This window comes from Bos mutus, chromosome 5 (genome assembly GCF_027580195.1).
Source record: "Bos mutus isolate GX-2022 chromosome 5, NWIPB_WYAK_1.1, whole genome shotgun sequence".
NCBI lineage: Eukaryota > Metazoa > Chordata > Mammalia > Artiodactyla > Bovidae > Bos > Bos mutus.
The window spans coordinates 70493200-70517622 of NC_091621.1; the positions used below are offsets into that span (position 1 = coordinate 70493200).

The window sequence follows — 24423 nt, forward strand, 5'->3', positions numbered from 1 at the left end:
ATCAGTCCACACACACACACACACACAAAAATGAAAAATATATCTGGGGCACTTGCACTTGCTTTTCACTCAGCATCTCTTCTTTAGTAATTCCTCTTGTTTGCAACTCACACTCCCATCCACACGGTGAAACAGAAGATGTCATCTTCCTGTGATGTGCATCCTCTAGACACAGTGTCCAGAGACGGTCTCATGACTCAAGCAAAGACAACCAATGCACTTGCTATGGGTTTGGAAATGTGTAAAGGGCAGTTTCCCTCTTAGGGCCTGCACGGAAATATACAAAACTTGGGAACTTCTGGCAGCAACACTCGACCACGTCCATCAAAGAACAGAGGAAGCCTGTCCTCAGTGAGAGAGTCAATCAAAGCGGAAGGAGCACTGACAAGGATCTGAAGCAGCATTTCCAAATACCTCTGTGCTCAAAGTTTCAGGTCCACCCCTCACCTGGGATTCTTTGACATACTCCATTTTTTCTTGCACATTTCCCTTTTTGCTTAAGCTCCAATTGATAATATAAAAAAAAATGCTGACTAATAAAATTCTGTATAACCAGTTATGACAGGAGGAACAGATTTCTCAGGTAGTGTAGGTTGTGCATTCAACAGACTGGGCAAAAAAAAATTAAAACTCTCATTGGTTGTGAGAACCAGTTCAGAATACATAGTGAATCTGAAGGACAGAAACTATAGAGCTGTTATTACGCTGAACCTTAAAGTCATTCTTGACTCAATCTTCTGCTTCCTCAGTGTTTACTTTTCCTATACTTTATCCTGCACCAAGTCCTACCAATTCTTTCTTTAAAACGCCTCTTATAATTACACTATCTTATCCATTTAAATTATAACTACTCTAGTCCAGACTTTCTTAGCTAAATGGACCCCTATTCCCAGTCTCCTCACGTGCACATATTTTGCATGCTTCTCTCAAGGAGATTTTCAAAACTACACATATCATGCTTCCAGGTCTTAAATTTCCAGTGGATCTTACTGTTAACTGAATGATAATTTTAAAATAGGCATAAGCCCTTTTACAATCTAGATTCCATCTAGCTCTCAAACGTACATATCCCTTCTCCGTTCTATGACTTCAGAATATATCATCAATTTGTCATCATCAGAGTGAGTACCACATGTCAGGCACTGTGCTTGTGACTTTATGATCTCTATAACACTTTTAACAGCTGTGGTGGTTTCCAAGCGAGCCTTCAAATTCTTTGACACTGTTCCCATTGAAAGATGGAGACTATGTCCCTTCTGCTAGAATCTAAGTTTGTAAGTAACAGAATGCAGCAACAGTGAATTGTTTAACCTCATAGACTAGGTCAGGAAAGATAACATAGCCTCTGCCTGGCTACAAGAAAGAGAGAAAAAAAAGAAGATGGTGACTAACTCAATCTATGTAATCATTTATATTGGAAAGAGCAGACAGTGTAAATCTCTTGGTACACTCACCTTTGGAGGCTTGAGTCACCAGTAACAAGTCTGACAACACCAGGCTGCAAGGAAGCTCAGGCCTCAAGGGAGACCATTCATAGGTGATCCAGATAAGGGCCCCAACTGAGATCCCAGACAACAGCCAACAACAAGCAAAGAAAGTCAGTACAGACTGCCCTCTGATGACTCTGGCCCTCAGTTGTCAAGTCACTGCCAGTAGTCAAGCTTTCCCAGCTGAGAAATCAAAGAACAGAGATGAATCATACCCTGCTTCATGCTGTCCATATCTCCAACCCACAGAATGCAACAGGCACAAACACTGGTTATCCTGTTTTATTGCTAAGTTTTAGAGTGACTTAGCATTCAGCAATACCAACTGGAAACTATTTCAGTACCTGGAAGTGGGGCACTGCCATAACAAAACCCTTGAAACAGGTGACATTGGCTTTGAGACTGAACTGCTGGCAAAAGCTGGAAGAGCCTGGAGGGGATCCTCTAGCCAAAGATTTATAGCCCCTGAGGAAGCTGGTGGTGGCAGCTTGAAAGATATTAAGGTAAATGTATTGGAAGCTGAAATTTCAAAAGAGGACTTTTGGTATTAAGTGAAAGAAAGTTTGGCAACACTGTTGCGTGTAGTACCATGGAAAATAAGAAATAATTATTAAAATACATTTTTAAGCTAAGAAGACTTCCAGACAGAACACTGAAAGTGCCACCAGCTTCTACTACCTGGATATGAAAAATACAAACCAGGAGACGTGAGCTTCAGGACAAAGTACCCAGTTTCCAAGCAAAACTCAGAAGAAACAGAAAAGAGCCAGGATTTGATGAGCTCGGAGTTAAAACACTTTCTGGCAAAATATTCTTAAAATAAGAAATGGCCTTAGGAAAAAAAAATGCAGGTCACTGTCAGGAACGCATGATGAAGCCAAGGATGTGACTTCAGAAACTATTGAGACTTCAGACACTCCTAATGTGATGACCCATGGATTATGTGCTCAGTCACTGAGGCCAGCCTTAGTGACTCACTTGCAATTATTAAAACACAAGAGAAGTGAGGTATATACATATATATATATATATATACACTCAGACGCTTGGTTGTGTTCAACTCTTTGCAACCCTATGGACTGTGGCCCTCCAGGCTCCTCTGTCTATGAGATTTTCTAGGCCAGAATACTGGAGGGAGTTGCCATTTCCTTCTCCAAGGGATCTTCCCCAGCCAGGGATCCAACCTGGGTCTCCGGCATTGCAGATGGATTCTTTACCAACTGAACCACCAGGGAAGCCCAATATGCTGTGTGACTTCAGAGGATAAGTCACCAACGGCCATACAGCTTTCACATAGCTCTTTTAAGACACTCATCTTTAGAACTCCGAACAACCACATAAGAAATCCAACAAGCCTGAGGCCACTATGCTTGGAGCAAGCCGAGACAGTATGGAAAGGCCGCACATAAATGCTGTGGCCAGACGTCCTATTTGATATCCCAGAGGACTGACAGAACGATCATCAGACAAATTAGTGAAGATGGTCCAGATGATCCTGGCTTCAAGCTGTCAAGTCAGCCATCAAGTCTCCCCAGCCGACCCCTTGACATCACTGAGCAAAGACAAAGTGTTTCTGTTGGGTCTTTTAAATTTCTGACCCACTGAAACTCTGAAGGCAATAAAATGCTTGTTTTATGGCACTAAACTCTGTGATAGTTTGCTAAAGGAATAAATGAATGAGCAAATATTGCCAAGTGAGAATCTGAGCCAGCTGTCACAAGATTTTCCAATTTTTCAAGAGAAGCCAGATATAAAGAATGTTATGTGCCATTTCCCAAATTTCTAAGTGTAGCCAACTAACTAGAAAAATGCTAAGCCATATTGGGGATGGGTAAACTTAACATCTGGTTCCTCTGCCTTTTCTAAAACCAGCTTGAACATCTGGAAGTTCACAGTTCATGTTTTGCTGAAGCCTGGCTTGGAGAATTTTGAGCATTACTTTACTAGCGTGTGAGATGAGTGCAATTGTGTGGTAGTTTGAGCATTCTTTTGCATTGCCTTTCTTTGGGATTGGAATGAAAACTGACCTTTTCCAGTCCTGTGGCCACTGCTGAGTTTTCCAAATTTGCTGGCATATTGAGTGCAGCACTTTCACAGCATCATCTTTCAGGATTTGAAATAGCTCCACTGGAATTCTATCACCTCGACTAGCTTTGTTCGTAGTGATGCTTTCTAAGACCCACTTGACTTCACATTCCAGGATGTCTGGCTCTAGGTCAGTGATCACACCATCGTGATTATCTTGGTTGTGAAGATCTTTTTTGTACAGTTCTTCTGTGTATTCTTGCCACCACTTCTTAATATCTTCTGCTTCTGTTAGGTCCATACCATTTCTGTCCTTTATCGAGCCCATCTTTGCGTGAAATGTTCCCTTGGTATCTCTAATTTTCTTGAAGAGATCTCTAGTCTTTCCCATTTTGTTCTTTTCCCCTATTTTTTTGCACTGATCACTGAGGAAGGGTTTCTTATCTCTTCTTGCTATTCTTTGGAACTCTGTATTCAGATGCTTATATCTTTCCTTTTCTCCTTTGCTTTTCTCTTCTCTTCTTTTCACAGCTATATGTAAGGCCTCCCCAGACACCCATTTTGCTTTTTTGCATTTCTTTTCCATGGGGATGGTCTTGATCCCTGTCTCCTGTACAATGTCACGAACCTCCGTCCATAGTTCATCAGGCACTCTATCTATCAGATCTAGTCCCTTAAATATATTTCTCATTTCCACTGTATAATCATAAGGGATTTGATTTAGGCATACCTGAATGGTCTGGTGGTTTTCCCTACCTTCTTCAGTTTCAGTCTGAATTTGGCAATAAGGAGTTCATGATCTGAGCCACAGTCAGCTCCCAGTCTTGTTTTTGCTGACTGTATAGAGCTTCTGCATCTTTGGCTGCAAAGCATATAATCAATCTGATTTCAGTGTTGACCATCTGGTGATGTCCATGTGTAGAGTCCTCTCTTGCATTGTTGGAAGAGGGTGTTTGCTATGACCGGTGCATTTTCTTGGCAAAACTCTATTAGTCTTTGCCCTGCTTCATTCCGTATTCCAAGGCCAAATTTGCCTGTTACTCCAGGTGTTTCTTGACTTCCTACTTTTGCATTCCAGTCCCTTATCATGAAAAGGACATCTTTTTTGGGTGTTAGTTCTAAAAGGTCTTGTAGGTCTTCATAGAACCATTCAACTCAGCTTCTTCGGCATTACTGGTTGGGGCATAGACTTGGATTACTGTGATATTGAATGGTTTGCCTTGGAAACGAACAGAGATCCTTCTGTCATTTTTGAGATTGCATCCAAGTACTGCATTTCGGACTCTTTTGTTGACCATGATGGCTACTCCATTTCTTCTAAGGGATTCCTTCCCACAGTAGTAGATATAATGGTCATCTGAGTTAAATTCACCCATTCCAGTCCATTTTAGTTCACTGATTCCTAGAATGTCAATGTTCACTCTTGCCATCTCCTGTTTGACCACTTCCAATTTGCCTTGATTCATGGACCTAATATTCCAGGTTCCTATGCAATATTGCTCTTTACAGCATCGGACCTTGCTTCTATCACCAGTCACATCCACAACTGGGTGTTGTTTTTGCTTTGGCTCCATCCCTTCATTCTTTCTGGAATTATTTCTCCACTTATCTTCAGTAGCATATTGGGCACCTACTGACCTGGGGAGTTCCTCTTTCAGTATCCTATCATTTTCCCTTTTCATACTGTTCATGGAGTTCTCAAGGCAAGAATACTGAAGTGGCTTGCCATTCCTTTCTCCAGAAAAGGCAGAGGAACCAGAGATCAAATTTCCAACATCCGCTGGATCATGGAAAAAGCAACAGAGTTCCAGAAAAACATCTATTTCTGCTTTATTGACTATGCCAAAGCCTTTGACTGTGTAGATCACAAAAAAACTGTGGAAAATTCTGAAAGAGATGGGAATACCAGACCACCTGACCTGCCTCTTGAGAAACCTATATGCAGATCAGGAAGCAACAGTTAGAACTGGACATGTAACAACAGAAACTGGTTCCAAATAGGAAAAGGAGTATGTCAAGGTTGTATATTGTCACACTGCTTATTAAACTTATATGCAGAGTACATCATGAGAAACGCTGGGCTGAAAGAAGCACAAGCTGGAATCAAGATTGCCGGGAGAAATATCAAAAAAAAAAAAAGATTGCCGGGAGAAATATCAATAACCTCAGATATGCAGATGACACCACCCTTATGGCAGAAAGTGAAGAGGAACTCAAAAGCCTCTTGATAAAAATGAAAGAGAGTGAAAAAGTTGGCTTAAAGCTCAACATTCAGAAAACTAAGATCATGGCATCTGGTCCCATCACTTCATGGGAAATAGATGAGGAAACAGTGGAAACAGTGTCAGACTTTATTTTGGGGGGCTCCAAAATTACTGGAGATGGTGACTGCAGCCACGAAATTAAAGGACGCTTACTCCTTGGAAGGAAAGTTATGACCAACCTAGACAGCATATTCAAAAGCAGAGACAATACTTTGCCAACAAAGGTCCATCTAGTCAAGGCTATGGTTTTTCCAGTAGTCATGTATGGATGTGAGAGTTGAACTGTGAAGAAAGCTGAGTGCCGAAGAATTGATGCTTTTGAACTGTCGTGTTGGAGAAGACTCTTGAGAGTCCCTTGGACTGCAAGGAGATTCAACCAGTCCATTCTAAAGGGGATCAGTCCTGGGTGTTTCTTTGAAGGAATGATGCTAAAGCTGAAATTCCAGTACTTTGGCCACCTCATGCAAAGAGGTGACTCATTGGAAAAGACTCTGATGCTGGGAGGGATTGGGGGCAGGAGGAGAAGGGGACGACAGAGGATGGGATGGCTGGATGGCATCGCTTACTCGATGGACGTGAGTCTGAGTGAACTCCGGGAGTTGTTGATGGACAGGGAGGCCTGGCGTGCTGCAATTCATGGGGTCGAAAAGAGTTGGACACAACTGAGTGACTGATCTGAACTGAACTGAAACTTAACATTTGACAGGTATGGATTCCACTTGAAAGTTGCCCTTCAATCACTCTATCGGAAGGATCTTAGACTTTCCTTAAGCTTCTTAATTACTTAGGGTAGTGCTTTGCAAGGGCTTCCCTGGTAGCTCAGGTGATAAAAAATCTGCTTGCAATGCAGGAGATCCAGGTTTGATCCATGGGTCAGGAAGATCCCCTGGAGAATGGAACCGCAACCCACTCCAGTATTCTTGCCTGGAGAAGTCCATGAATAAGGAGTCTGGCAGCCTATAGTCCGAGGGGTTGCAAAGAGTTGGACACAACTTAGCAACTAATTAGTGCCTTGCAAAATACACATTACTTGATAAGCAAATAATGATGCTTCAAACATGTATACTTGACGGTCTGCTTCCATTCAGCTGTATATTAAGATGCTGCTCAGGTTACTCTCTCATATCTCAAAGGAAACTGCTTCAGTTTCTGATTCAAACGATCCCCTGGATTTCATATGACCATCCCACACCTAAGAGTCTAAAGCTAAACTTCCACTCCTAGCTGTTAAAGAGTTCAGAAATGGCATTCCATGTGTTCTCAGTAATAAAGAGGAATGGCAATAAAAAGAAAATAGACTGGATTTCCAAGGGGTGACAAAAAAAGAGAAACAGGTTTTACATTTTAGTTCCACAGTTGATAAATAAGGGTTCCCAACAGCAATTTTGCTTTCCTTTTTACTACTCTTAGTATTTTTAAATTATACAACAAAAATTTTATTTCAGTTGGCCTTCCAGTGTTCTCTAGTAGCATGCTTTATCTTTTCTCCATAAAAATAATTAAATAGGAATTTTTTAATGTTTACTAATTACTTGAATTCTTAACTCTAATAAAAGTCACAGCTAAATAATTGGGGTGTATCTGGTTCTAAAACATGGATCACTTAGCAACAAGCATGATTGTGTAGAGCTGAAAATACTTTCAGGATAAAGAAATCACACTAAGAAAAACACACTTCCAATGTACCCTATGCTCCTAAGAGACCCACAGCAACTCTCATCAACTTTTGAAGATGTAAAAGGAAATGAAATATATTAGTATTCCTTTTCTTTGTACAGTCCAACATGAGTAGCCTTGAAGTATCTATCCACAGGAGATATCAAGAAATACCAGAGGAATTAAACATATTAAAAAAGTATAAGTCCAAAAGAGCAAAATGTCTTTTTTCTAGCATTCTACAGTCAGTACTTAGGGGTATTATTTTTAATGATTATGTAGATTAACTCACCATATACAGTTCTTTACTAATGGCATTAAATTTGTATGCAAGCAAATTTTATTTTTTAAATGGGTTCTGTGGTGATTTAAGCTGAAAGTTAACAGCAAGAAAAATTTGTTTATCTAAACCTATTATTCAAAATTTAGGCTGTTATAGAGCTATGGACTTCTACAGAATAAGAATATAGATTTCTATTCACTTTTTCTGTTATGTTTGAGTAACACCAGATACAATGGCCATTGGATGGAAAGAATCATTACCTGGACTCTCATATAGACACACAGGTGAAATGGTAAGTATAGCATGAGGAGGGGCGTAGGGGCTGAGAACCCAAAATGTAGGGTCATACCATAAGAAGTTAGTCTTGCAGCCCTACCACTCACTTACCTTTTACTCTGATAAAGTTATTTCACCTCTTTAAACCTAAATTTGTGCGTGCTAAGTCTCTTCAATCATGTCCAATCCTTTGCGACCCCATGGACCATACACCACCAGGCTACTCTGTCTGTGGGATTCACCAGGCAAGAATACTGGAATGGGTTACCATTTCCTCCTCCAAGGGATATTCCCGACCCAGGGATAAAACCCACATCTCTAATGTCTCCTGTATTGGCAGGCAGGTTCTTTACCACTGGCCCCACCTAAATTTATTCACTCAGAAAAATGGAATTATAATACCTTGCTTTAGGGTTGACATGAAACTTAAAATAAATGCATATTTATTGCATAAGCCATCAAAATGAAAACAAAGTTGTTAAGTGAGCATGGCCTGCTTTAGTCTGATTAATGCAAGACAAATGCATGTCAAAAGTACCCGGAATAATGAATGGTATCACAAATGGTAATGATCATAAAGAATACAATTGACTTTTGTTATAAATTTAATACAGATAGTGAATTCTCAAGACTTCCTATATAACACCTTTGTCTAAGTACATATTTCTATACATATGGGTGCTATGGGTTAAAAGAAGCTTCGTACGTTACAGAAATTCTAGCACATCAGCAGAAGAATTTAGGTGCAAAAATGTTCACTGAGCATTGTTGTCAATCACTGAAAAATCAGGAAACATTAAATTGTTCATCTATAGGAGGAAGGGAAATTTTAACATATTCATTAACCACTCTATTCAGATAAGCCACAAAAATATAATTTTAAGCAAAAATGAAATCAAATAAAAATAAGTTGAAGAAATGATTATCTATAATATAAAACCACTTATATGAAATTTTCAAACATGGAATTATTTAAACAGATTTATACTTAATAATGATTGATTCCCTGGTGGCTCAGATGGCAAAGCATCTGCTTGCAATGCGGGAGACCCTGGTTCGATCCCTGGATCGGGAAGATCCCCTGGAGAAGAAAATGGCAACCCACTCCAGTACTCTTGCTTAGAAAATTCCATGGATGGAGGAGCCTGGTGGGCTACAGTCCATGGGGTCGCAAAGAGTCGGACACCACTGAGCGACTTCACTTATACTTAATAATGAATAATATACTTAATAATTGTGTGATAATATGCATAGAAATGACAAAATTCAAATTCAGGGCCAGGTAGAAGACAAGACAATAATATCAGGCAGGGGTCCACAGGGGGCTTCAACTCTACCCAACATGTTTTACTTTTTCAAAAATTAAATGAGACTGGAACAAAGACGGTAAAATGTTTAGATTCTATAGAGCTGGCTAGTAGGTATATGGAGCTTATAATATTATTCTCCACATTTTCTTTATGTGTGAAATATTATATAATAAAAAGAAGCTTTATCATCATATAAATAAAAACAGGCAATTTCCCATAACAGACAACAGCTGTTGCAGAGATAATCAGGTGATCAAAAGGAACAGGAATGGCAGGAGTGGGAAAGTGATTAAATTAATAAGAAGGCTGGGTAAGGAAGAGAAGTTCCTCTCTGACTCTGAAACCAAGAAGATAATTTTCCTTCCAAGGATTAAGAAAAGAATTCAGCTATATAAGATGGGAAGAAGAGAGAAATGAGTCATTGTTAATCCAGATATCAGCATATATTATCCAAAAACAACATTAAGCTTAAAATACTTACTGCAACCCCACTCTTGGTGGTAGTTTCTCTGTATGTGAAGTTGCAAATTGCCCAAGCTAAATAGTACGTGGACATGAGAGGGGTTTGTGAAAAGTGATCCGTAACCCATCCATCTTCCTCAAACACAGAAGTTTCCACTGGCATATTGGATAAAGATAAATAGCTTGCTTGATGCTTGATGCTGATTTTGAAAGTAGCCTTGTAGATTGGCTCATCAAAACAAGGAAATGCCTTTCTGGCATGTGTAGGCGAAAACTGAGTAATACCAAGGAATCTGGAAAAAAAGAAAATGACATTCTCAATTACATTTATGACTTAAGTTATGATCACTTTATATACTTCTGTTAATAAAATACTTTTGCAAATTACAAGACACTTTTTTCCTGAACCAAACTTAAGCACATGAATGGTACAAAAGCATACTTCATGCATATTTCCCCAACAACAAAAAATTTTCAGAAAACTTTTTGTCTCATCTAAAGTAAATTCTCTAAATCCAGTGAAAGTGAAAGTTGCTCAGTGGTGTCCAGCTCTTTGCGATCCCATGGACTATACAGTCCATGGAATTCTCCAGGCCAAAATACTGCAGTGGGTAGGCTTTACCGTCTCCAGGGGATCTTCCCAACACAGGGATTGAACCCAGGTCTCCCACATTGCAGGTGGATTCTTTGCCAGCTGAGCCACAAGGGAAGCCCAGAGTTGTGCTTATTAGGCAAAACTGACACTTTACAGAAAAACAACTCGTCATCATACTGGAAAGTATTAGAAAATAATGGTTCTCCTTTGTGGTATGCGGAGAAGGCAATGGCACCCCACTCCAGTACTCTTGCCTGGAAAATCCCATGGACGGAGGAGCCTGGAAGGCTGCAGTCCATGGGGTCGCTGAGGGTCGGACACGACTGAGCGACTTCACTTTCACTTTTCACTTTCATGCATTGGAGAAGGAAATGGCAACCCACTCCAGTGTTCTTGCCTGGAGAATCCCAGGGACAGGGGAGCCTGGTGGGCTGCCGTCTATGGGGTCGCACAGAGTCAGACACGACTGTCTCTCTCCTCTCTGAAACTGGTTGAAACTGTTCAACCAGTAAAGACAATGAAATCAAATCCAAAAGTTGTCATTAGATACAAGTAAGACACAGATGATCACTAAGAAACATCTACATCCTCATATTTCAGCAAGACGTGCCCTGGTTTTGTTAAGGAAATGGACTCTGAGACCTGACAAAACCTGGTCTGCGTTCTGACTCCACAACATTTCTTAACCACATCATCTTGGATGATTACTAAATTTCCGTAAGGTGCAGCTATTCATTGCGTAAAAAGAAATAACCATGCCCAACTTAAAAAGCATTGTAAAGTTTAGTAGAATGGAAAAGGAGGGTGTAAAGGTGTGACTAGATGAACAGCACCCAGCAGGCAGGTAATAAATGGCAGCCACTGGTTCACAGTATCTTCGACCTTTCTTAGAGTGATAGAACATACATTTACGCAGAATGATCCAGAGACCATTGGTTTCTACCACTCACAGTATATATTTGCTATATACGTTATATGTTATTATATGTTATATAATAAATATCTGTATAGTAAATATTCATGTCAATATGTGCATATATATATAATATTGAACCCACTCTGGTTTTCAGTTCAAGCTGCAAAATTGCATCTCATTTAAACTCTAGAAACACCCTCTGCATTCTGTCAAATCAAAATACCCAAACTATGTACTTGAAGACAGACACTCATTTAACTTAAAAAGAGGGCCATTATTTGTGAAAAGATTCTAAGTTAATTATACTTTTTATATGCGTGTGTGTGCGCACTTAGTCCCTCAGCTATATCCTACTCTTTGCCACCCCATGGACTGTAGCCCTCCAAGCTCCTCTGTCCACAGCATTTCCCAGGGGGGGATTTCTGGAGTGAATTGCCATTTCCTCCTCCAGGGGATCTTTCTGATGAGATTGAATCTGGGTCTCCTGCATTGAAGGCCGATTCTTTACCACTGAGCCACTGGAGAAGCCCCAAACTTTTTAAATAATACTAGTTAAAACTGAAGCTAAGGCAAGTCAATATCAAACCCTTGGTAAAACATTACTGAGTGCTACAGCCATCTCTTTAGAAGGCTCTTATCCCCACAGTCGTTCTACCACCCACCCTGCCTTCCCCGTCATCCACAGAGTTCTTGCTTAATCTCACATGGCACACTTTCCCGCTGAGCCCAAACTTGGCCTCAAAATTATTCTCAACACAGCACTTCAGGGAGCTATACCAATCAATAGAGGCTGACATGTGTATTGAATCTTATTGGCTATCCCTGGATCAAACCATAAAATGTAAATGCTTATACTTTTAAAAATTATGACACATGTATTATTGAGGGACTACTTTTTAAAAGCTTAGTTTTCAAACAGAGAAAATAAGATATTTTAAAGATTAATTGTATATTTCCTCTGAGAGAGGGGTTTCAAGAATTATCTTGAAGCACTACTGAGCTGCTACATACCAGGCTTGGGTAAATCACTTTACTGCCTGAGTTTATTTTTTCATTAGTAGAAGGAAAATATTTCTAAGCCTCCCTTATGAAACTGTTGAGATGATAAAATGAGATAATATTTAGGAAAGAAGTTTTAACTATAAATCTTTAGAAAAAATATAAAGTTGGAAGCAATCTTAGAAACAAATTGTCCAGCTTTCATAAATTCCTAAAATGAAAAAGTAGTTCCAGTAGGGTTAAGTAATTTATCTAAAGTTACACAGGTAATTAGTGCAAAGCTGGGTCCGGAATCCACATTTTCTGTGTCTGAGAAAAAGGTAATTCTATTTCAAAAACAGCAAAATGAATGTTCACCCACAATTTATAAGCAAGGTTTTATTTTGACTATTGGTCATAAAGGTTTTTCTTTCCAAATCTGCCAGCATCTTGGCAATACTTTCCCTATTTTCTACTGACAGCAATATAGTTTTTGCTTAATGAAATATCAGTAACTTTTTGTTAAGAAGCACTCATTTACAATTTTCTCTTCACATGCTTTTTTGTCTTACAAAATGTTCTTGAGTCCAAACTTTTTTATTAATTAAAATGGTCACTAAGGCTTCTTATTTCTTTACTGAGGTCATTTAAAAGATACTTATGAAATTTAATATACAAGGAAATATGTTCACTTCTAAGTACTGAGAAATCCAAGTCTTGTCATTGAGCAATTAGACACTGTCTCCCATGTGTGAGATTTTCACTCCATGTGGCAGGATTTTTTTTTCAAGATAGAATCATTTTTGCCCTTAAGGCTTTTGCAATCTACCTGAAAAGAAAAATATATACAATATATTAAAAACTGCTAATAATACTAGAGGAAATTTCCATAAGAGTTCAACAGAGAGGTTGCATTTAGAATGTACATTAGGTGAAAAATCAAACGTGTCTTTGGTATTGAGTAATTAAAGGGTAGGAATTCATTATATGTAGAATATCTAAATACCTCTGGGCTAATAAGAAATTAATAAACCAAATATTTATGCAGAAAAATCATGTCATGTTCAAGTCTCTTTTTGCCTCACATAGTAAGTAAATATGTTAGTAAGGGCCAGCAATTTAAATTGCTGATTCTCAGGGTTGAAAGGAACTATAAAGATCATCTAGTGACTTTTCTGCAATTAATATTCTTAATGAATTCCTACACACAGTATATTTATAGCCATGCACTGAGGGCTAGCATATATTTGATAATGTCTAAATGAGGAAATACCAATTTCACAGTCTGGCACCTGAGGACGATTGCAATTGAATTTCAATTCAGTATTTAGCAAATCAAAACAAGCCCCTTGGAAAAGAAGAGCAATTGGACTAGACTACGCTTAGGGTCTTTTTCAAGTTGAGAACCTATAACTGAATAAAAATTAGAAATAAAATAGTCCTTGAATTTGATGAGATGATTTTAAAATACTAAATTACATTATTGCTAGATAGTTTTTGCTACAAGAGCTATATACATTTGCTTCTCTTGGTCATCATTCTTGAGTGTTTAATGCTGTGGAGATAAAGATAAATATATATGTTCCTTCCCTCAAGGAGTTTATACTCTGATAAAATAAATAAAACATAAGCCTAGACAAGTTTGCACAAAAAGCCATGACAAATGCATGAAGAAATTACATCTTCTAACGCAAGGTTTCTCAGCCTTGGCACCACTGACTTTTCTGTTTTTAATGTAAGTATAGGTGGTTCAGTGCTAGAATTCTTGACACTAGTGACATTTTAGGATGGATAATTCTCTTTTTAGAGCCATCTTGGGCTTAGTAGCATCCTAGACGTCTACCGCTAGAGGCCAGTAGCAACGCCTCTACCCAGCCGTGACAACCCAAAAGTCCCCAGCCACTGCAAACGTGCCCCGGGAGGCAGCACCGACCTCGCTGAGAACACCTGTCTTAAGAACTGAAAGAAGGATTCATGGAGGAGGAAGTTAAGAACTGGTCTTGAAGCCTGGGCACTACTTTAAGGATCAGAGACGGAAGGAGAAGTGAGCAAGTGGACTACAGGTGGCACAGAAAGAACCTTTTTTTTTAATTAGGGGCTAATTACTTTACAATATTGTATTGGTTTTGCCATACATCAAAGGCTTTGACTCACGTATAAAGTTAACGTCCTATTTGCTCTCTTACAGGTTCTGGTTTTCTCAGATCTCAGTATTGCCCATCTATCTCTAATACCTCTCTCCCCCTGGATCGTCTGCTTTCTAACAAAGAGAGCCAGTTTCAGGCTCAGGGCCCTCAATAGGCAATAGTGTCTGTTGGGTTTCCAAAACATAATCTTCACTGCATGTATTTGATGATTGCCTTCAAGTGGTGGAATTGAGACCTCTTTCCTGCTTACTGTCACTAAAAACATCAAAGACCTCTAGAGAAAGAGATTGGGAATAGAAAATAATGAGTTTGGTTTTTAAGTAAATTTGAGGCAGAGTTTGAGGTAGTAGCAGTACACCAGGTAGGAAAAAAATATTAAAAAATAATTTAAAATAGAGAACACTTTAATATACAGTAAGGATATGAAATACAAATGTAAATACAGTAAGAAGTAAAAATAAAACAGCAGGAGGCAGAATGTATTGGGGAAAAGTATTTTGTCGCCTATTTTTCTCCTGCTTTCTCAAACAAAAACATTTTTATCTTTTATAGAATCGTTCTATCATCATAAAGAAATTTCACCACCAAAAGTAACATCCTGGAAGTGTTATTCCAAGAATATCACTTTAGCATCACTAAAAAAATGAATAATACACATGTATTTTAATTCCCTTCTATCTAAAATAAATTACTTGATTTCTTAACAACTTGCCTGTTTGACATTTTGGTTGTGCTAAGCAGTAGAGCTTAAAGCTCTGTGTTGCCTCTGAAGGATATAGAGAATTGATTTCTTCTTATTTCTGCGGAAGTTCACTAGGCAAGCTACTTGTGTCGAATCATTATGATAAGATTCAGCTGAAATAATGCATTAACGTTGGCTGATATTGCCAACAAATTACAGTATGTGATACAAACAATTTCTGTTCCATTATTGTCAGTTTGCCTTTTCATAAAGTTAATATATGCAAAGGAAACAAACATTTGCATAACACTGCTCATATTCAGATTGATTCATGTTTCATTGTGGAACCCACCAAAAACCAAGAGAACCTCACAAATGGCAGGGCATTTCTGGAAGGCTTTCGTTTCGGCCACATCTATACAGCACAGTGAATGATAACCTTTGAAGCTGCTTCTGTCGCAACAGCAATTTGCCTACTGTTGCAATAGTTTAAGATTAGTAACAAAAACTCCCAAGATTGAAAGAGGTGATCCAGTGGATCATTTAGTTACTCTTCAACTGCTTTTAGTAACTGGACAGTGACAAGGTCATGGAAGTAACCCACGTCGCATTTAAAGTGAAGACTGTTGATCAAAGTGCAAACTATTACTCAATGACAAAACATTTTAAGGCAAAATGGGTCATTGTTTAGACTGTGTTTTTATGTACTGCAATGAGTCATTAAAACTCTGCCATTTCAGAAGAGAAGTGCTCCTGCTGAATATTCAGTGCTATAAGCAACACAAAAAATATGTGTAGCATATTTTTTTAAATAACCATTCTAGTAAACTAAAAACATAATGCAATAATACCAGCAATATGTATGTAGGAAGTGGTGCATATGTGAATAATCGTGTTATAAAAACAGAGCATAATATTCATAATTGCTTTCATTTTTGTGCACTAAATACTCTTCTCAAAAATGAGTACTAAGTACTCCATCACCACTGTTGAAGAGTATTATGGACTCACTAAAATTACTTTCCTGAGTCATAATATTAGGTTCTCATAAGGATAAATAAACTAGTACCTGAGATTCATTTGTTCAATATTGGAAAGAGGAAAAGTATTATGTAAGTATCATAAAACAGTGCTACTGGTGGAACCCAAATACAGTCTGCAGAGCAGTAGCTAATGACTGATGTGCCTTTCCCCTGGCACTCGGGGTTTTTCTATCTCCTGTACTGGCTTCCAGCAACAGGGCAGGCACCCTCCTGACCCTTCAGTCACTGTTTTCTCCTCTTCTCACTGCTGAGATAGCAGGGCAATAATCAGAGTTACGAGTTCCTTCTGCTTCACACCCTCTTCCTGCTCCCTCGACCCTCTCTATCGCAGCGTCTGGACCAAGCATAGGGTTTCTCTAGCTATGAAACACCACAGCCTTTTTCTTCTCTCCCTTCTTCATTATGGAAGGGCCCCGCTTCTTTCTCTCCCTGTCTTTTGAACTCCGCTTAGGGGGCAAAACAAACAGCAGTGGAAGGAATGTCCAAAGTGACCATTTCCGCACTGCCTTGCGAATAACGGGAAGCCTAAGGCAACAACATTGAACCTAAATGACCCTGTACCAGCTTGAAGGACAGCTATCCAGCCATGTAATAATATAATTGTATTTCATACCCACAAATACTTACCAACTGTCAGACACTGTTCTAAGCACTTTATTACTTAACTCATTTAATATCCTCCCCAATAACCCCACGAAAGAGGACATCATTATCCCCGTTTTGCTGATAAGGACACCAGACACAAAACAATAAGAAACCTGGCCAAGGTCATAAGGCTAAATAGGTGGAAGAGTCAAGACATAAACCAAGGCGGTCTGGTTCCAGAGTCCCTGAACACGCACACGCACACGCACACGCACACGCACACTTCTCCATCCAGCAACACAACTAGTAGTGCTCGAACCTCTTCTTAAAAGGGACAAAAAGTAACCAACAAGGGTAATTTTAAAACTTCATTCTTTTTACACTTTGGTTTGGGGGTTTTTTGTTTGTTTTTTGAGTTGTGTAGTCATGAGAAAATATCCAAAGAATTAAACTGAAATTGAAAATTGAAATTCACCACCCCGTCCCTGTGCAACCACTGCCAGAGTGCCTTAACAAGCGAGCGGTTTATTCAGAGACCGAGAAGGCACACCTGGGGACAGGGAGCGGGCAGTGGGGAGCCAGGGACTCTTCACCCCAGCTCAGCCCCGCTCAGTTAGGTCTTGCCAATCTTACTTCACCCTTACAGCCCCATCAGGACCACCATCCAGCTGTGCCCGTGTGTGAATTATTTCAGACTGTCCAAAGAAGTGGGAGGGGCAAGAAGTGTTTTGCATCTTTAGATCCTCTCAAATCCTCTGTAGCAAAATTCTGTTGGAGAGAGCAGCCACTCTCTAGTGGCAAAAAGCAGGATTGCATGGATCTTTGAGGAAATCTGGAGGAATCCAGCCACTGGTGTAATTTTGAATGAGAAGGACGACAAGGTGATGATCATTGCTGGTGGGATAGGAGGATGAATGAGCCTGGGGTTATGGTGGGCGCTCTTCCTTATAGACGGTCAAACACATATTAAAGGTAGACGATTTCTTCTTCACTTTTTATATCACTCTTAAAAGTCATGCTTAAAGAAGCGAGTCCCATTCTTATACCATTCAAATGTCATCATCATCCTCAAGCAAACCTAAGTTACTGCCCTATACTGTTGTCTCAAGCCCATCTGCATGCATGGCGGCAAATACTGATTTGAGAAAATAAACATACTACGCAAACCCAACACAGGGAAATCAGTCACACGTCTGTCTTTGCTTGAAGGAGCCCTGTTTAGAGTTATTTTGAAGAAAAAATACACAGACAAATTAATTTAACTCTTTCATAAATAAGGTATATTTCAGCACTATCCAGGGTGACCAAAGAACATAGCAAGACAAACACCAATTACATGAATTTTCCTCCATGAATAAGTGACTAGTAAATGGTCAAAACTTTTTTCCCAATATTTTCTAATTTAGTTTACTGATAGCATTTTGAACTGTAACCAAAATCCAACACTGGACTCAGATTGCCCACACGGCTGTGTGTGCCTTGACAGGAAAACAGTGAGCTAAACAAGTCCGCTAAGGAATCGTACAAAAAGTTTTCACAGAAACAAATGGTTCTCCTAGATTTTTCAGTGCAGAGCCCTCTATAGAGGGGCAAAAAGCCATGTATTCTGATTTGTTCATGTAAAGATATCTCCTGTGCAGAGTGAATGGGAGAAGTAAGGCTGCTCTCAACATATTTTTCTTATTTTTATTAAATGCCATGGTTTTTTTTAATGAAATTAATTCATTTCAGGAGAAGTACAAGGCATCAAACCATCCACACTAATATCACAAATGCCTACCCATAGAATCCTCTATGCTCTCCACAAGATTTTTGCAAAGGAGCTTTTTGCAATTCTCTCTGAGAACCATAATTTTATCCTCCCATTCTCCTTGGAGATCATGGTTTCTGTCTGAATAACCCTTGAAAGAAAAAGACTCCTCTTTTCATTCTGTCTTCTGTCACTGTGGGATGTCACAGACTCAAAGTTTGTCAAAGAAAAAGGGTGTCCCTTTTGAAAGTGAGTAAGACGGTCATTTACTTTGGGTAAGCTTCCTCTTTCAGTCCGACCATCTGGATCTAAATTAAGGTACCTTACCTTAAACACGGGTATGCTCACCATCTGGCTACCCTAAAGCATCAATTACTTCAGGTAAATGAAGATTTTGCCTAATTCTAAGCAAGCGTATTCTACTACTGGGTATTATGGCATGAATACACACTTTCTGTATCTGCCTGCTGCCCACCTTCTTGAGGGAAAAGTGAGTGGGTATTCTGCCTAACGGAGATCATTTTCTGATATGTGTAAACATTTCAAATTTAAGAGAATTTATTTGCAATATTCAACAAGTGGTGAATTTCCAAATGTTGAACCGAGAGGAAAAGATTTGCCTCAAGTGAAGAGCTTGTCTTCTAAACTTTCTCTACTGTAATATGGGAACCAGGGGAGGTAAGTCTTCTCTATAGAGCAAAAACCAGGCCCCCTCCAAAACCTCCTGGGGGATGAAACTTTTCAGGGTCAAAGGCATACAGAACATGATGAATCTAGTTTCCTTGCTTGGGCCTCTAAGGAGTGAACCAGAAAATCAGATTGATTATTAACCAGTTGTTTCCACACAGACTAAGTCAGGTGGACAGAATGGTAGTATTGCTCTTTTTAAATCTCTCAAATTACTCAGTGTGACTCCCTATTGCAAGATTAAATACTTTCATTACAGAAATTGTCTGATAATTAAATTGGCAAAAATTTTGACTAACTAAAAGACCAAGACATTCAGTCACAAAACAAAAGAAAATTTAGAGTTTGCATTTAAGTCCTTTTGAAAAGTATGTTTTAAAATGTCGATTTACATTGCATTTGGGGGACAGAATCGTCACCAATAAAAGTCTAACTCTAGAGGAGTTCCTGATATTGGTGTGTTTAAAAATTCTCCAAGTATCCATAGTAACAACAAACAAACAAAAAAAGCTTAATATATGTTAATTTTACATAACTGTGACTTGTTTGATTCGATTTCTTTTGCCTTATCAACTCTAGTAGAAACATAAGAAATTATTCTATTCATTCTAATATTGAGGGTGAAAAAGAAAAAAAGAACAAGTACTTTCTCTAAGAGGCTGCTTAGTATAAAACCATCCTAAGATCTCCAAAAATGCCAAATCCTGGAGTGTTAATGGGATGCAGAGTTTAGCTACATAGGTACTAGGCTAAACTCCCAACCATCTTATTTACATCTTTGGGGAAAATGAAGCAGACTTTGAATATAAATATGCACTAGGGTACAAGCAATCAGTTATAGGTCAAGCAGGAACACCTGGTCCTTTTAAGAGTCCTGTTAATTTGAAAGCACTGACCACAACAAGCTCAGTTCCACCAAATATATTTTGGCACAGCTTAGAAAAAACAGGATTTGCTGGAAGTATTTATTTCACCACAGCAAGACATTTTGACATAACATACAGACTCGCCTTCTATGCTTTTCCCCCAAATTTGACATGCTCATGGATCTTTTAAACAACACTTTTCATCTCTATTCTTGAGACTATGTCAGAGAATGTGGTGGAAGGAGTTTTAAATTATCTACATCTGGTCTTAGGAGTTTGAATGTGAATAATTTATAGCTTCACTTATAGGAGGTTTTAATTAGCACACAACCACTAAGTGTGTTACTCAGTCATGCTGGACTCTGCGACCCCATGGCTCTTCTCCATGGAATTCTCCAGCAAGAATACTGGAGTGGATTGTCATTCCCTTCTCCAGGGAATGTTCCCAAACCAGGAACTGAACCTGGGTCTCCTGCATTGTAGGCAGATTCTTTACCATCTGAGTCACCAGGGTCCCTAACCACTAAAGCACTAGGCAATTTATTTAGATGAGGTTATACCACAGCACTCTATAAATGTTAAAACTTTTGTGTTCTCTCATAACACACTGAAATTTTCCCAGCTTCTTATACTATAACAACTTCTCCTGGGAGTTTCCAGACAGCATGAGCTCTAGTCCAGGGATCAGAAAACCTAAGTTTGAGTCCCAGCTCTCTGCTGCCCAGTCTGCTGACCCCAGGAGCCCTGGACTGCTCTGATCCCAAGTTTTCTGCTGTTGTGAGAATCTCTAGAGAACAAGGGAGTCTCTGCCAATGGCACCATTACTAATCTCCAACCTGCCTCCACTTCAAAGGTTGTTGATTTCATTTTTAAGTTCATTTGGGTTATTCCCTGGCCCCATAGCCATTTAATTATTCAGTTATTTTCAATGCAAGGGGCCAGGGAAAAAACAAGAATCACTTGTTTATGCATTCAACAACATGCTTGAGGGCTTGCTACCATGGGACACTCATAACACTCTATGAGTCGGCACTCTATGTGCCAAGTACAAGGTTAAGTGCTTTTCAATGCATTTATTCATGGACATCTGCAACAATTCCATGAGGATATTATTATTATTATTTTCACCAAGTTAAAACTAAAAGTAGAGGTTCTGGAGCCAAAGTGCCTAAATCTAAAACCTTCTTTGTCGGCTCACTATATTACAAGTTACTCCACTTCTTGGTGCCTCCTCTTCCCCATCAGTAAAACAGGGAGTGTTAACAGCACCCAGGCTCGTCGGGCTCCTGTAAGATTGAGTTGATACAGGACGCTCATTAAGCACTAGAAGTAGTCATTGCTAGGACCTGGTGACAGATTAATCAGCTTCCACAAGCCTTCACCACCAGTAGAGTTGAAGCTGAGATCTGAACCCGGTTCTGTTGGACTCTAAACAAATGGTGAAAAACCCCACAGCTTCTCAAAAAAATAAGAAACAGAATACTGTCCAAATCTAAAAGAAGCATCAAAGGCACTCACTAATAAGTCATTTGAGACTAACTCAGGAACAAACTGGAGTCACTCTGCGTTAGGAGAGGTGGAAGCACCAGCAAGAACATTCCTGGCTGGCTTTGGCCAAGGCAGCTGCCGCCACCCCCACCCCCCTGTCACTGGGACTAGCTCTTACTGTCCAGAATCTCAACTTCCAGTTTTGCTAAACTTCGTGAGGCCAAAGCCTGTCCACGGCTCTATGCCTTCCAGAAGCGGGCGTGGGAGGTTGGGGCGCGGGGCACGGGAAGGATCTTGCCCTGCCTCCCGCGTCCTGACTCCTCACCCAGCTGCAGCCCTGGCCTCTGGCGCTCACCTATTTTCCCTCCACGGTAAGTTGGCAGGGTTTTGATGTCACCCTGGCCTGGGGCCGCTCAGATTACACATCACTCTTAAAAAAAAAAAAAAAGCTGTGTGCTCTGCCTGTCTAAGCAACTTTAACGAGGCAGGGGGTCCCAGCCTAGAGTGGCATTTGGTACCGGTGAGTTTGTGGAGTTGGCCGAGGAAGAACCCAAGCCTCAGGAAGACCCCGAGAGTTCTGGGCGATGGCCCTACCCCACCTTCACTTCCTTCACTCCATCCTTGGCCCCCCGTGTATCCGAAGCTCGCCCGGTCCCCTGGTCGCCCGCTGCCCGGCGGTTTAGAGCAGCCTGGCTGGGTGGGGCGGCGCGGGGCACCGCCTCCCTCCGTACCTTCTCTCCCCGTGGAGCACGTAGGAGCTGCGGAAGAAGCCCAGGAGCTCGTTCTCGATCAAGGCGTTGTAGATGATCTTCAGATTGTAATTCCTCTGCGCGTCCAGAGTCCTATTCAGCACCACCACCAAGACCTGGGTTTGCGGGTAGAGGAAAAAGCCGGCCACCGGGACCGCCCCGGCCACCCGGTCCTCGGCCACCTGCACCTTCTCGACCGCCACTCGGGAGGCGTGCAGCACGACGTAGCGAGTGGCGTTCCGGCACGCGATCTCCACGTTGACCTCGCCGGAGAAGGTGAAGTTCTCCATGAAGGCGGTGAGCATCAGATTGTAGTGCAGCGGCTTGAGGTGGCCCGACAGGCGCAGCTGCGTCCACGGCTGCCACTGCTCGCGCTCCTCCCCAGACGGCGGCTGGGCGGACGGGGTCTCAGGGGTGGCCTCCGCGCCTGCCCCGGGCTGTGAGGGGTCCCCGCCGGCGTGGTGGTTCCGTCGGGCCGGGCCCGGAAGGCTCTCGTTGCCGCCGCGCGCCGGGAAGCCGGCCGGACCGCCGTCGGCGCCGGACGGCACGCTCGCCCCACATTCGTCGAAGCGCAGGCTGAGGAGCACGGCGAGCATGGTGACCGCGAGCAGCGCCACGATGGACACCGCGAAGGCCAGCACTAGCCGCTTGTGCGCCGTGATGTGGCGCTCGGTGGTGCGGGGCCGCACCCCCGCGGAGTCCGCCCACGGGTCCGAGAGCCCCCTGCCGCCGGCCCGGAGCGCGGCGTCGTTCTCGCCCATCGTGGCCGCGAAGAGGGAGCCGCTCTTCTGAGCCCCTTTCTCCTTCTTCTTCCTCTTCTTTTTCTTCTTCTTCTTTTTCTTCTCCTCCTCTTGTTTCCCCCGCTCGCCGTCTAGGGCCATCACACAGCCTCCTCCTCCTCCCCCGCCCCCTCGGGCGCCCCCCGTGAGCGGGCCACCCGGGCCACCGGTAGCGTCGGCATCAGAGCGCGCGCCGGCCGAGGGCGCGACGCCAGCTGCGACCCTGGGGAGACCGGCCGGGCGTCTTTTAAGACGGGCTCTGTCCGTAGGCGACAGCGCCCACGACGCCCCCCATCAGCCCCGCCTCTCTCCGGACACCACACCGGCTGCAGGGGCGCGGGCCAGCGGGCTCTGGGACGCGCCCAACTTGGAGAGCGTCTTGCTCGCCCCAGAGCGCGCACTACTTCGGCGGGCGCCGGGCTCCGGGGCGCAGGCTGCCCCCGCCCCTGTGCGCCCGCTGCTCCCAGCTCGCCGTCCCCAGCGCCGAGCTCTCGCCTGGCTTTCCGCGGGAGCCTTCTAGCGGGTCCGCGGCTGCCAAGGAGGGAGCGATGGAGAGGGAAGTTAGGGCTGCCGCTTTCTCTCCCCACTCCAGCGCTGGCGTTCAGTCCTCTGGGTGGGATGTGCTCGCAGCAGCGGCGGCGGCGGCAGCGGCGGAGGCTCCCGAGTCCTGAGCCCCGCAGCCGGGGACGCGAGGATGGCCGGGGCGGAAGAGACCCGGGTGAAGCAGCTCGGTGAAGTCCCAGGGCCGCAGAGCTGCGCCGGGAATCTGTCCGGGAGAAGCCTTCTCCTCCAGCCTGGACACTTTAAGCAGCGGTGGCGGCAAACAGCGCGAGGCTGCACACCGGGCAGCGAGCCTCCCTGGTCCCGACGTTGCGCTGACCTCCGGAGACGACAAGTGAGCAAGAAGTGTCCGTCCGGGCCATCTCCCTAAGGTAGATGAAGCTCCGGGTTTGCTCTATATGCCCGTGGGGAGAGCCGGAGTGCGTGTGTGCGAGTGAGTGTGCATGTGTGTGCGCGCGTGTGTGCGTGAGCGTGTGTACACAGGCTCCAGATCTAGATTGCCAAAGCTACTCTGGCTGCGCTCAGGGACTGAAACTCCCCGAGAAAGGCCACGGCGAGAGCGCGAGAGCGAGGAGGCCGGAACGGCGGGAGGGAGGGGAGCGGCAGAGGCAGGCCCTGGGAGATTAGAGAGCTTTTCTCCGCTCCGTCACACCAGACACCCACAGCCACAGAGGGGGTTGCTGCGCCGCATGCGAGAAGTACTGTAAATCCTCGGCGCAACGAGCCCCGCAGTCACCCCTCTTCCCGACCCTTCAGCCCCACCGCGCCTTCCCGGAGGGAGCCTTGGAGCCTTTGGCTATGAATGACTAGAGGCCAAAGAAGAGCCTGCTGGGG

The 24423-nt window shown here is 42.4% G+C and overlaps 1 protein-coding gene across 1 annotated transcript in view; it reads right to left on the reverse strand.

Moving 5' to 3' along the window:
- The window catches only part of TRHDE (thyrotropin releasing hormone degrading enzyme), a 446473-nt gene extending 423343 nt beyond the window's left edge, over nt 1-23130 (reverse strand). Inside the window, 2 exon segments of the mRNA XM_070371007.1 lie at nt 9783-10056; nt 22232-23130. Of these exon segments, the coding sequence (XP_070227108.1) occupies nt 9783-10056; nt 22232-23130 (1173 nt within the window).
- Between the last annotated feature and the right edge of the window lie 1293 nt (nt 23131-24423).